The sequence below is a fragment of the Lepus europaeus genome, chromosome 8 (assembly GCF_033115175.1).
Source record: "Lepus europaeus isolate LE1 chromosome 8, mLepTim1.pri, whole genome shotgun sequence".
In the NCBI taxonomy this organism is placed as follows: Eukaryota; Metazoa; Chordata; class Mammalia; order Lagomorpha; family Leporidae; genus Lepus; species Lepus europaeus.
Window position 1 is genome coordinate 120532627 of NC_084834.1, and position 15085 is coordinate 120547711.

Here is a 15085-nt window from a genome sequence, read left to right on the forward strand (position 1 = left end):
TCTCACACACACACACACTCACTCACTTCCTCTCTCAGACACATACTCTCTCTCTCTCTCTCTCTCTCTCACACCCACTCACCCTTCTTGGGATTTCAGCCGGAACTACCTCGACTCCATAGATGACTTTGGGGAGAACGGACCACCTTCTCAATATTTCTCTCCACTTATTTAGGCTTTCTCGAATGTCTTTCAATAAGGCTGCACAAGGCTTTTCATACAGATCCTACAAACTCATCCATAGGTGCCTTGTATTACTTATCACCACTAACACCGATTACACTGTGTAGTTTGCATCAGAGAATTTCTGTATTTTCCTATTAGCTAGAAACTATCAGTCACTATCTCTTCAAATATTGTCTCTCCCACATTCTAGTACACTTTTCTCAAATTCTGACGAAATAATGGTATGTTCACACCTTCTCATTCCTATTCTCTAACATTCTGATGTCTCTCATATCTTCTATCTCCTAATCTCTGACTTCCAGTACTTTCTTCAGATGTACGTTCCAGTTTACTAATTCTTCCTTTCAGCTTCTGATCTAGCTAGAGTGATAAGGATCAGATTTACCCTCCTGTCCAAAATAACTTAAAAATTAATACACAAAATAAGAATGTTAAGCCACTAGGCACTGGAAAAGTATGAACAGCAGCCAGCACCACTGCCTGCAACGCTGTTTTGAGCACTGATTGCTCTGCTTCCCAGCCAGCCTCCTGCTGCTAACGTGCCTGGGAAGACAGCCAAGAGGAGTGCTTGGGCCCCTGCCACCCATGTGGGAGACCTGGATGGAGTCTCAGGAGCTTGGCGCGGACCTGGCTGCTGCGGCTATTTGGGGAGTGAACCACTGACTGGGAGATCTCCCTCTCCATCTTTCTGCCTTGTAAACGACAGGAAAGAAAGGTGGTGAGCTTTACAGCTGGTTCCCGCTTCCTGCCTGGAGCACCTCCAGGCTGTGACACTAAGTTCCTAAGACAGGACCGCGTCGAGGAGGGCAGGAGTTGGCAGGCGGACAGTGGATTAGAACTGCACAGAGTGGGAACTCCAGACGTCTGAGATGTGGCCCCGGGAGTCTTCAGCCAAGGCCAGGGGAAGAACCATCGAAGAATAAGAGGGAACAATATTCAGGTCTCTTGCAGGGCCAGGAATGCTTCCTGTTCCCACTAGCCACTTGAAAAATCTAGTAATTCACAGGGCAACAGGCTGCTTACGCAAAAGGGTTTTTAAACGGTGTTGAAAGAGATCAGTCTAAGACTAAATACTACAAAGAAGCTTAAAAGCAGGACAAAAAGGGATCAGAGAGGAGTATTAGAGGAATACAACTATCCAGTAACCAAGAGGTAAAATTCACAATGTCTGGGGGCCAGCGCTGTGGCACAGCAAGTGAGGCCACTGCCTGCAGTGCAGGCATCCCATATGGGTGCCTGTTCAAGTCTTGGCTGCTCCACTTCCTATCCAGCTCTCTGCTATGGCCTGGGAAAGCAGTAGAAGATGGCCCAGGTCCTTGGGCCCCTGCACCCACTTGAGAGGCCTGGAAGAAGCTCCAGGCTCTTGGCTTTGGATCAGCTCATCTGCGGCCATTGTGGCCATTTGGGGAGTGAACCAGCGGACGGAAGACCTCTCTGTCTCTGCCTCTGCCTCTGTCACTCTACCTTTCAAATAAATAAACCAATCTTTTAAAAAAATTTCACAATGTCTGGCATCTGATATAAAATTAGCAGTAAGGAATAAAAGCAATAAGATACAAACCCGGGATGAGGAGAAAAAAGAAGCAACTCAAATGACAGAATTAAAAGGCAAATAAATTCAAAGAATGAAGACAACTATAAAACTAGCCAAAATGAAAGCGGTAAGCGGCTGTCAGGAAACACACCAAACTGTCACACGCTCTGTCCCTAGACAGCACCTCTGGTCCTCGGCATCTGGGGCTTCCACCTTCATGAACTCTACTGACCTTGGATCCTGTGGCATGCAGTCAGGCCTATGACGGCTGCATGTGTGCCGACATAAATAGCTCTGTGTATGTGTGTGTATGTGTTTTAAATCTGAGAGGGGGAGAGAGAGAGTTGGGGTGGGGGTGGGGCATACTCTTATTTGCAGATTTTATGCCCCAAATGCCCACAATAGCCAGGACTAGGCCAGGACCAAAGGTAGAAGCTGGGAGCTCATTCCAGGTCTCTCATGTGGGTAGCAAGGACCCAACTGATGCAACAAGAACACAAGCCTCAGCCATTTTAGGTTCTTGTTACCCTGCCTTCTTCCAAGAGACCAGTTCAGGGGCCAGCACTCTGGTATAGTGGGTACAGCCATCACCTGCAGTGCCAGCATCCCATATGGGCACTGGTTCAAGTTCCAGATGCTCCACTTCCAATTCAGCTCTCTGCTGTGGCCTGGGAAAGCAGTAGAAGATGTCCCAAGTACTTGGGCCCCTGCACACACGTGGGAGACCCAGAGGAAGCTCCTGGCTTTGGATCGGCGTGGCTCCAGCCATTGTGGCCAATTGGAGAGTGAACCAGTGGATAGAAGACCCCTTTCTCTCCCTCTCTTTCTCTTCCTCTTGTTCTCTATGTAACTCTTTCAAATACATAAATAAATCTTAAAAAGAAAAAAAAAAAAAAAGACCAGTTCAGTCTCACACCCTAGATTTGGAAGCCTGCAGGGCAAACTTGAAGAACCTGTCCTGAAGGAGTTCACCTCCACACACTGCCCCCATCCACGAAGAGGTAGAAAGCCCAACCCCTGGGGGCTGAGCTGTCTGCCACATGTCCGGTCTGTGCGCACGCTGGCAGCTGGTCACACACCTCTGCAGATTTCTTTTCTTTGAATAAATTCGGTCTGGCTGTGAGTTCATATTCTGTCTCCTCTCTGTTCTGTGCCCCTTTTCCTTACACCAACTACCTGGGCCATCACCGCTGCCTGCTGGAGTCTGCATGAGTAAGAGTCTGGACACGTGAGACACAGCTGAATGATGGAACCCAGCTACTCACATAAGGGACGCAGGCATCTTAGCAGCTAAGCCAAATGTCTACCCACAGATTTTTTTTCTTATCATTATTCACTAAGCAATACAGTATGACAACTATTTATATTGTATTAGGTGTTATTAGTACCTAGAGATTATTTAAATACATAGGAGATGGGGTAGGGAATTGGCACGGCAGTTAAGTCACTGTTTGGGGTGTCCGCATCCTGTATTGGAGTGCCTGGTTCGAGCCCCAGTTCCTCCACTTCCAATCCAGCTTTTTGCTAGTGCTGGGAGGTATGTATTTTGGTTATTGTCTCCTACATGGGAGATTTGGATGAGTTTCAGGCTCTTGGCTTTAAGTTGGCCCAGCCCTGGCTGTTGCAGGCATTCAGGGAGTGAACCAGTGGGTGGAAGATCTGTCTCTCTCTGCCTTTCAAACAAAAAACAAAATAAATAAAATTTTCAAGTCCATTTCATATAAGAAACTTAAGCATCCATGGATTTTGGCATGCATGGGGATCCTGGAATCAGTTCCCTATGGAGCCTGATGGGCAACTGTAACAAAGAATGAAAGTGAATTTCACTTTTCACTCTATCTGCATTATATTTTTTTTACAAGAGCAAAGTAATAATCATAGCTAATGCCTACTGAGTGCCAGGCAATACGCCAAGCACTCTTCTAAGTTCTTCACATGTATTAACTCATGTAATTTTCACAGAAACTCTGAGGTAAGTATGAACTCTACTCCTATTTTACAACCAAGGAAACCAAGGGACAGAAAAGAAAAGTAACTTGCCCATAGCAAGTAGGAGGCAGACATGGAAGTGAACCCAAGTTCTCAGCATTCAGTGTACGCAGTCCTAATCACTGTTATATAGCACTTCCAGCATAATATCTTACAATATTAAAAACACATAGTTGGGGCGAGTATTTGATATAGCAGGTCAAGCCACTGCCTGCCACACCAGCACCCCACATGAGCACCGGTTCAAGTCCCAGCTGCTCCACTTCCATCCAGCTCCCTGCTAATGCACCTGGGAAGGCAAGAGAAAATCCCCAAATGCTTGTGCCCCTGCACCCACATGGGAGACCTGGATGAAGCTCCTGGCTCTGGCTTCAGCCTGGCCCAGCCCTGGCTATTGCAGCCATCTGGGGAGTAAACCAGTGGACAGAGGATCTCGGGTGTCTCCCTCCCTCTCTCTCTGCTTTTCAAATAAACAAATAAATTTAAAAAAATTTTTAAAACTATAACTAGCATAATCATTCATATAATAAAATATACCCCAAGTACAGTGTGATAAATTACCTGATGATTAACACGTGTCAAATGATCAATAGTTTTCTCTAATTCTGATTTTCCAAAAAGATTCATTTCCTGGATATTCTGAAAGAAAATTTCATAGAAAATATTCATTTACATCAAAGAATAAAACAGTACCAAAGTAAGTAATGCAAGCCTATAGCACTATTAAATTCTATTTGTCTTTTCATAAAACATAGACAAATTTTAGAAAGAATAGCGTTATAAATTTTATAAAAACAATGCTTTTGATTAAAAAAGAAAGCATAATAGGGTCTTAGCTTTTATACTTTCTAGCTTCGTGTGCGACGGAAGTGAAGACACACACTGGTATGGATTCATCTGTATGGATTTACAGAGACCGACTGTCAGAACAGCTATACAGGGAGAAGACCAGCAGGTTAGGCAATGAGCTACAGAGTATGACCTCACAAGAGGAGACAGAAGGAACAATGAGGTCACAAAGACACAGGACACAGCCTGACACGGCCACGCAAGAGCTCAGACTCTCGAGAATGGCTGTGTAGGCCAACACCTAAACACAGGGCTGTTCCTGGGTATCTTATCCAGCTCCTGCTGCTGCCAAGTCTGGAGTAAGTGGTATAACCTGCTGGTCACTAAGAGTTTTTCTAATGTGGATTCGTACTTCATCTGTGCTACTCAAATCAAATGAATAAAAACATCTGATGCTTGGATTATCTGTTTTGGTGAAGGGTCACTGTGCTGTATTTACTTACTAAATCATTCAACCAGGGCTAGCACCGCGGCACAGCCAGGAGAGCTGTCACTTGTGACACCCACACCCCATCCCATACAGATACTCCACTTTTGATCCGGTTTCCTGATAATGTTCCTGGAAAGGCAGTGGATGGTGACCCAAGTACTTGGGCCCCTGCCATCCATGTGGGAGATGCAGATGGAGTTTCTGGCTCCTAGCTCAGTCTGACCCCGACCTGGCTGCTGTGGGCATCTGAGGAGTGAAACAGTGGATGGAAGATTTTCTCTGTCTCTGTCTCTATCACTTTCAAAAAAACCTTTTTAAAAAAATCATTCAACTGAGTACATACTCTATATAAGCACCAAGCAGAGACTAAGGTCTCTGTCTTTAGAAATAGTACAGCCTAACAGAAAAGATAAACTTTAAAGAAGAGGTTACATTAAAACCCAGAAATAGTGCACTAGGAAAAGGGATTGCATGGCAATCTATCAAGACGAAACCTAGAATCTAGTTTCCTGACTGAGGAAGCCAGGTATAACCTGAACGTCCAGCCTGCAGGCTGTGTAAGGCCTACAAGATCGTTTGGTCTGGACTTGCCACAGCAATCACAGGCAGGGCTCAAAATCCAAAAAATCTCCAGCTAATTAAGCTGATAAGATTGTACAGCCTGTGAATGATGTTATAAATTGTCCAAGTGACCCTTAGCAGAAAAAAGGTTCTCTATTCTGACTTCAAGAGTGAATAGGAATTTTCTGGACACGGGGTTAATCTATGTTAGAAGATTAGAGGCAAGAAAAACATATTACGTCTGGAGTCTTGAGAAAAAGGTAGATGAGGACCTGGGGTGGGGTACGGGGATGTTTAGATCTTAAAGTAGGCAAAGGCCAATCACTGAAGTCCTTGAAAATAGTTAATGGATTTCAAATAGCAAGTGAATTGACAAGATTTGTATCTTTGAAAGAGGACTCTAAAGTCAGTGTTTAATATACATTTGGGAGGAGCAACATCAAGCACAGAGGCAGGTGAGAGGATAATGACCAGACAGGATGATAGCGGGGAACAGAAACACAGAGACTCTAGGAAAGTTACACGAGCTCAGGAGCCAGATCCTCACAACTCATATCGGATAACCCTAACAACTTAGTACCTTTCCCTTTTTTAAAAAAAGATTCATTAGAAGGGCAGAGACAGAAACAGAGATAAAAGTGAGTGAGAGAGATTTCTCATATTGCTGATTCACTCCCCAAATGCCTGCAATAGCTGGGGTGGGACTGGGCCAGGCCAAAGTTGAGAACCCGAAACTCAATCTGGATCTCCCATATGGATGGCAAGGATTCAAGAACTTCAGCCATGACCTGCTGCCTCCCAGGGTATGCACTAGCAGGAAGCTGGAATCAGGAGTGAAGCCAGGACTAACTCAGGCAGGCATCCAAAGTACTGTGCAAAATGGCCATCCCAAGTCACTTAACTTTGCCATAATTCAAGAGAGCTGTCCATGAGGGAGAGCCTGTTAGAAGAGGCTGTGGTGAAGACCGACTGAACAATCCATGCAAAAAGTACGTGGAACAGAGCGCTCCACATGGGAACGGCTTGATAAATGTTAAATGTTATTCAAGAGGTAGTATTGCTAGGACTTGGTGATTGAGAGATACCAGCTTTCGGGGAGAGCTTAATTAGTAATGATGCCTAGTTTTGATAAGCTGTGGATAGCAGAATAATGAGAGGCTGAAGCACTGATGATTAGCTCAGTTTTGTAAGTAAAACTGCTGAAAACTTGTAAACTCCTTCCTCCTACAACTCTGAAGAATTTAGCTACGAATGTCACTTTTTCCAAGTTTTGAGTACTACTGCATTTTTTAAATCCTATTTTTACATTCTTTGAGCATTTCAACAGATATGGGAAAGGGCAAATCAGTAACTTGTGCTAAAAGATGCCATATTGCACAGAAGTTTTCTGTTTGATAATTTTAACACTTATTTTTATGAGAAAACTCTTTCTGGAAGAAAATATTGGTAAAGATTCCAATTAAGTATATATATATTCTTAACTGGAATCTTTACCAATATTTTCATATATATATATATATATATATATATATATATATGAAGCAGAGAGGAAGCAAAGAGACAGACAAACAGAAGCAGAGAGACAGATAGCTCCCATCCACTAGTTCACTCCCCAGATGCTTGTAAGAGCCAGGGCTGAGCCTAGGATTGGGGCCAGCAACCAAAAATTCAATCCAGGTCTCCCACAGGAGTGGCAGAGATCCAAGTCCTTGACACCACCTGCTGCCTGTACGGGCCTGATTGGCAAGCAGTTAGAACCTGGAGTCAGAGCTGGGAATCTAACTGAGGCCCTCATAAACAGGACATGTGCATATTAACTGGTATCTCACCCACTGGGCCACATGCCCATCTCAAGAGCAGTCTTTTTGTTTAATTTCTATTCATTTTATTTGAGGCAGAGAAAGAAAAGGAAAGAGACAGCAAGAGAGCCATAGACAGAGAGATCTATTGATTTCACTCTCCAAATACCTGCTGAAGCCAGGTGCCAGGAACTCAATCCAAGTCCCACGTGGGTGGCAGAGACCCAAGTACTTGAGCCATCACCTGCTGCCTCCTGGGGTATACACTAGTTGGAAGTTGGGATTGGGAGTGGAGTTGGAACTTGACCCCAGTCTGTCTGATATGGGATGTGGGATTCCAAATGGCATCCTAACTGCTGGGCCAAACTGCTGCCTCCCTCCCCAAATAGCATTCTCAAACTATATTTGGGGAGTAAACTTTTTAAAAAGATTTCTGATGTATTTATTTGAAAGTCAGAGGTAGAGAGAGAGAGAGAGAGGTCTTCCATACACTGGTTCACTCCTCAGATGATTGCACGGCCAGGGTTGGGCCAGACCAAAGACAGGAACCAGGAGCTTCATCATGGTCTCCCACATGGGTACAGGGGCCCAAGCACTTGGGCCATCTTCTGCTGCTTTCCCAGGCACATTAGCAGGAAGCTGGATTAGAAGTGGAATAGCTGAGATTCAAACCAGTGCCTATATGGGATGCCAGTGCCACAGGTGGAGGCTTAACCTTCTATACCACAGCACCAGCCCGGGGCGGGGTGGGGGGATGGTGGTGAATTTTTAAGTTAAATTGGTGACATTCTCCATGACAGACTTGTGAGGTGGCGCTGAGGCATAGTAGCACCGGCATCTCATACAGGTACTGGTTCAAGACACAGCTGCTCCACTTCTGATCCAGCTCCCTGCTGATGACCTGGGACAGCTCTGAAAGATGGAACAAGTACCTGGGCCCCTGCACCCACATGAGAAACCCCAAAGGAACTCCTGGCTCCTAGCTTTGAATCAGTGCTGCTCCAGCCACTGCAGCCATCTGGGGAATGAACCAGAGGATGGAAGACCTCTTTCTCTGTAATTATGCCTCTCAAATAAATAAATCTTAAAAAAAAACAAAAAGACTCAGCAGGAGTCCTGCAGTGTCACAAGACTAGGCACACGAGAATATGAAAACAGCCACATAGAAAGTGGTACGCAAATGTTCCCATGGTCGAGCCTTGAAGATGTCACGCTAATGAGAGCAACCAGACATAAAAGTCATATAATGAATGATCCAATTTACAGGAAATGTCCAGGTAAATCTATGGAAACCCAAAAAGTGAATGGATTAACGGCTGCCTACAGCGAGAGCCTGGGAAGAAGCAGTGAGTGATGAAAGTGCTCCAGGGCTGACATGGCTGTGACCACATCACGCACAGCCGAGCAGTGCACTTCCGGTGGGGGAGCGCTGGGAAGGCACAGGACTCGATAGCGTTGTTGTTTTTAGAAAGAGAAAAGGGCTGGCAGTCTCTCTGTGAAGAACCGGATGGTAAGTAGTCTAGATGCTGTGGGCCTCCCTCCTCTGATGTGGCCACTCAGCTTGGCCACTGTGGCACAAAAGAAGCTATGGACAATCGGTACACAAATAGGCACAGTGTTCCAACAACACTTTATCGACAATGAAGAATGATTCTTCTCCTGGTATTTTTTCAAAAATGTAAAAACCATTCTTAGCTCTTTGTCACACACACAGAGCCCAAGGCTGGCCCAGGTCTGCTGCTGCTGCCAATCCCTATTCCAGCTGTTACTTCCGCAACACTAACTTCATGGGAAACAGACTCACAGACCCTGCTTCCCAAGAAATTACCTCTGAAAACGGCCAACCTTTTTACTTACATTTAACTTTTCTCTCAAAGTCTCCTTTTCTGCCATAACTCTTCTTAGGTCAGATAAGGCAAGTTCTTTTTCCTTTCCCATAAGACTAACAATATTGTTGGAGACTGTGGTTTGGGTGGAGTCCCGTCTGAGTGCAGACAATTCTTCCTGAGCCTTGAGAATAAAAGACACAAGTAACAAGCACTTTGGATACCCTTCTAGATTTTTTTTTAAGATCATTTATTTACTTATATATTTGAAAGGCAGAGTTACAGAGAGGCAGAGGCAGAGAGAGAGAGAGAAAGGTCTTCTATCTGCTGGTTCACTCCCCAGTTGGCTGCGACAGCCAGAGCTGAGCCATTCTGAAGCCAGGAGCTTCTCCTGGTTTCCCACACGGGTGCAGGGCCAAAGCACTTGGACCATCTTCTGTTTTCCCAGGCCATAGCAGAGAGCTGGATGGGAAGTGGAGCAGCGGGGCCGGCATATGGGATGCTGGCACTGCAGGTGGCAGCTTTACCCACTATGCCACAGCACTGGCCCCGCTTCTAGTTTTAAAAAAGTCAAACTGGACACAGGCCACCTTTGTTTCCAAATCCCAACAAAATAAAAGGATTAAAAAAAGGAATAAAACCAAGATAAGAATATTGAATGAGGTGACAACCATAAAATGTTGGGAGCTAGACAGCTGGCAGAAAAGGAGGAGCCAACTAAGCTGACCAGGGAAGCTGACATTTAATCCCACAGTGGGTACCATCGAATCCCAAAAGTTCAAGAACTGAAAATGGCCCTTTTGCACAGCCTGTCCCCTCTCCAGGCGGCAGCAGGATGTCGTGGGGCATGGAGACAGGAACAGCAGAAGTGGAAGACAGCACGCTCTGCTCTGCTCAGACCGCCCTTGCCTATGGTAACTGGGGCTATGTAACAGGGCCAGGCTGTCCCCATTCCCTCTGTCCTCGGTTTTGTGTTTTTTGTTGGTTTGTAACCAAACACTAAGTCTCCAATAGCCAACACAGCCAAACACAATAGGGGGTGCTGCCCAAGTGGAGACAGCTGGGATGTCTGAATCTCCAGGAGCAATGTGGCTCAGCATCAGGCTGAGACCCGATCCAGGTAATTTTAGAAGAAAAGAGACCATCTCTAACTGATCTGACACGAAGATGGGCTAGAAAAGAGAAGTATGAAAAAAGAAATCTCTGCTTTGAGAACAGGATGAGAGCAGAAACTATTAGTACTTAGGCTAGTAATTGTGAAGGACTATCACAAGGGCCATATTTTATGGTCTCATCAAAGTTAGCAGGTTCCATATCATGTTAGCTTAATGATACCACATTGCTTACTTCGTTATATAAGACACTGAGTTTATCTCTCTCCGCCGTCAATAATTTAACATTGGACTGTATATCCTCCATATATTTTTCAAATCTTTCCAGCATACGCTGAAGTTCATCTCTTTCTCTTGTGACCAGATGAATTTCTGAATTGTAATCACCCTGAAATATAATTAAAGAACAAAAGTTATCATGTGCTGTAATGATCACCACATGGTTGACATAAGGATGCTGGTGATGAGACTGAGAGATGCTAACAGACAAAAAGAACACGAGTTTCGCTAAGGTCGTTCAGGAATTTTTTCTTTCTTTCTTTCTTAATCTACAATGAAAGTAGATGAGAGCACTGCCAGTACTGGGGCAAATTTCCCGGCCTGCAAGCTTCCAGGAAGGGACGTGGGGGCTGCAGATACTGCTTGACCAGATGCCACCAGACATGCTTCAGCTGTCATTCTGAGGCTGCTCATACTAGGGACATAAAGTGTACCCTTAGTGCAGAGGCATCAGCAGCATCCGAGATCATGTTACACGTGCAAATCCTGGGGTCCACACTAGACTCACTCAGCCAGAAACTGTGGGCAGGGCCCAGTTCTATCAAGCCCTTCAGTGACTCTGATGTACTCTAATGTTTGAGACCCACTAGTTTATAACCCTCTCCAGAGAAAAGACCAGGAAGGACGGGTGTGTGTGTGTGTGTCTGTTCCCTCAGTGTAAGCAGATGTAACAGCCTAGCACATTCCTCAGCGTTTTCTTTCAACTTATTAACATCAGTTTCCCTGGTACACCAACCCCCAATTGTCCCAGTTTTAGACCTACGTGAGGTCTACTTCCAAAGTCAAAAAAATGTAAATTATTTCTACTAGGCAATGTCCATGAAGGATGTTCACTGACCAAGTAACTACATCCAACATGTCTAAAATAAGAACATGCCCACTAGTCCGGTACAATTTCAAAGACCCACTCTCTTCAACACCATTGACAGATGGAGACTTTATCTGGTATCTCCGAGGACTAAATGCAGAAGCCCTGAGAGAGTGGGGACAATCTGCTACTTTGGTGCCCTGGAAACAGCCCGGGTCTGCATCATACATTTGGTGCTGAACTGGGAAGCGATATGTATCTATGAGGTATTCCTCACCTACCACATCAAATTAAGTTATCCTTATAGTTAATTATTTAAGCAACATCAAAGCCTAATGGATGAGCTTAGCTCTCTAAACACCTTAAAGGACAAGATATTTAACAGGAAAAAAGCAACTAGTATTTTGAGACTTAATCAAGGCTTAAATAACTACAGAAGACCATCTGTAATCAATCACACCTAAATCTGAAAAAGGACGTGGTCTCTGCAGATCCCAGAAAAAGAGAACTCAATGAACAGGATTTGATAGTCTCTTCTAACTACTATTCAGGTCTCAGCTTAAATGTCACTTTCTCCATGGAATCCTTCCAGATTCCCTATCAAATCTAATTTCCTCCCATAAACTCATAGCATGCTGAATCTTTTCTGTACTTTAACATTTATTATAAATGGGATTACAAAGTTATCCACATGATCCCTGTTTAATGCATGTCTGAATCACTGAAATGTAAGCTCCAGGAGGCCACAGTAAGTAGTCCGTCTTGTTCAATGTATCTTCGAGGGCTACCATGATCCCTGGTAAAATGCATCCATTTCCTGAACATTTCTCCACTGACTGATCCACTCAGGCAGAATAACATTAATTCGTCTCTGAATAGACCTCACAAGGTATTTGTGCCAGTGTTGATGAATACTAATCGTTAACTACTCTTTCCCCACTCCACTGTTCCCAACACACACGCAGGCACATGAACACACATGCGCAGTGCTGCGGCTGCAAGAACAGACGCGTCTCTGTCTCCATCCCAGCAGGCCCTCTGCACATCCCTGCTGAGCAGAATCGGACTTTCTACTTGGAACTCATTCGCTTTGCATCAACAAAAATCAGGAAATGAATCATTTACTAGGAGCTAGATATTACACTGGAACCTTACACAAACTACCACATTTCATCTTTTTATTATTATTTTTTTATTTAAAGGCTGGATGCCACCCCAGTGTCTCTCCTTCAGAAGACCTGCACTGCGAGTGGAAACCTGTAGCTTTTTTTTTTTCGCTTTTTTTTTTTTTTGGGGGGGGGGGGACAGGCAGAGTTAGACAGTGAGAGAGAGACAGACAGAGAGAAAGGTCTTCCTTCTGTTGGTTCACCCCTTAAATGGCCACTATGGCCAGCGCTGCGCTGATCTGAAGCCAGGAGCCAGGTGCCAGGTTCCTCCTCCTGGTCTCCCATGTGGGTGCAGGGCCCAAGCACTTGGGCCATCCTCCACTGCACTCCCGGGCCACAGCAGAGAGCTGGACTGGAAGAGGAGCAACCGGGACAGAATGCAGCACCCCAACCGGGACTAGAACCCGGGGTGCCAGCGCCGCAGGCGGAGGATTAGCCTAGAGAGCCCCGGCGCCGGCCCACATTAATCTTCACAAGAGGTTGTAGTTACTTCCTCCACTTTGCAAATGAGGAAATGAGGGCTTCATGAAATTACAGAATTTCTCCAGGGTCACAAAGCCAGACAGCGGAGCTGGAATTTGCCCACAGTGGGAATCAATGGTGAGTACAACGTGAAAGGGGACAGTCCCCTCCCTACACAGACCTGAAAATCAGTGAATGTATTACTGATGAAAATTGTTGGGGCCGGCGCTGTGGCGCAGCAGGTTAATGCCCTGGCCTGAAGCACATATATCTCATATGGGCGCTGGTTTGAGTCCTGGCTGCTCCACTTCCGATCCAGCTCTCTGCTATGGCCTGGAAAAGCAGAAGATGGCCCAAGTGTTTGGGTCCCTGCACCCACGTAGGAGACCTGGAAGAAGCTCTTGGCTCCTGGCTTTGGATCAGCACAGCTCCAGTCGTTGTGGCCAATTGGAGAGTGAACCATTGGATGGAAGAGCTCTCTCTCTCTCTCTCTCTCTCTCTCTCTCTCTGTGTAACTCTGACTTTCAAATAAATAAATCTTTAAAAAAAAAAAACTGTTGATGTTCAGAATGGCAGGGTGTATTTCTTTTAGAGTCATTACAATTTCAAGGAACTATACCTAAGAGTTAGTTATAAAGAAAACCCAGCTGGTTTTTATAGCAAACCAGTTATTGAGAGGTTTGCCAAAAAAGTGTTTCCAAACATGTTTAAAGTGTCTCATAATAAGTGAGAAGGCGCCCAGCACTCACAGCCATCTTACACCGCCCATTCACTGGTCTCACTCACGGTCTTGCCACCACCCTCACCCCTGCCCTGACTTCCAGTTATCACTGGGACTCTAAAACGCTCTGAACAGCCTGACTTTCTGAACTCTGGAAAATTCATTGTTGTGCCAGGTAACATGATAACAGTTCAGGGAAGTAAGTAAAAAGGAGGAACATCTCCGAATTTCACTAGAACCTTAACCAATATCTCCCATTCATCTTCCCATTATGAATCCACACCAAGCAACTGAATCAAAGATTTCAGTTAATAGCTTTGAGGGTTATCTTCTCAGTGCTATTAAATTCATGAACCATTTTGTGGAAGATTCTCTACACGAAGAAAGTGATCAATTCTGTAGCTTATTTTTCCTGAGTTCTATCTAAGTATATGCGGAACTCAGAAACAGCTCAGTAACACAGAAATTACCTTGCACTGTATGTCCCCACCAATTCACTTTGCTTTTAGTAGGTAACATAGCACAGCATTATAGCTGAAAAACTATAAATCGAAATCTGGCCATCAGCCAACTGGTTAAAAAACAAAATCCAATCTAAAGACTCAAAACTGTTTTGACAATGGACATAGGATCTTCGGGGGGCGGGAGGACAATCAAACCGCTAAATTCCATCGAGTGTGAAATCACATGTTCTATGAGTGACTCCCTCCTCCAATTCCCCTCATTTTAACTAGTGTGTAGATAATGATAGGGTCAGAGGAGCCTTCAGGGTGCCTACAGCTCCACAGCTTAAAAAAAAGAAAAAAAATCTGAAGCATTCAAATGATATTCATAAAACACTGCAAATAATTAAGATCTAAAACAGAGACACACGGTTTTAATCTCTTACAAATCATGGTCGACTTGAAATAACATCCACAACAGAAGACCCAATCACAATATTACACATAAAAGGAACTAAATAGATGAGCACCTTGCAAATGTGGTCACAGTGGACAATCCGCCCAGCTCCCACTTCCAATTTCTTCTTCTTTTTTTTTTTTTTTTTTGACAGGCAGTCAGATAGTGAGAGAGAGACAGAGAAAAAGGTCTTCCTTTTTGCCATTGGTTCACCCTCCAATGGCCGCTGCAGCCGGCGCATCATGCTGATCTTCGCCAGGAGCCAGGTGCTTCTCCTGGTCTCCCATGGGGTGCAGGGCCCAAGCTCTTGGGCCATCCTCCACTGCCTTCCAGGGCCATAGCAGAGAGCTGGCCTGGAAGAGGGGGAACCGGAATAGAATCCGGCGCCCCAACCGGGACTAGAACCCGGTGTGCCGGCGCCGGAAGGCGGAGGATTAGCCTGTTAAGCCACGGTGCCAGCCAC

General features: G+C 45.1%; 1 protein-coding gene across 4 annotated transcripts in view; it reads right to left on the reverse strand.

Annotated features, from left to right (window-relative positions):
- The window catches only part of CEP135 (centrosomal protein 135), a 76304-nt gene that overhangs the window by 29658 nt on the left and 31561 nt on the right, over positions 1-15085 (reverse strand). For all 4 annotated transcript variants that reach the window (XM_062198806.1, XM_062198803.1, XM_062198804.1 and 1 more), the window contains 3 exons: positions 10522-10674; positions 9206-9358; positions 4271-4348 (listed from right to left, as the gene is read on the reverse strand). In XM_062198806.1, coding sequence (XP_062054790.1) covers positions 4271-4348; positions 9206-9358; positions 10522-10674 — 384 coding nt within the window. The remainder of the gene's footprint in view (positions 1-4270; positions 4349-9205; positions 9359-10521; positions 10675-15085) is intronic.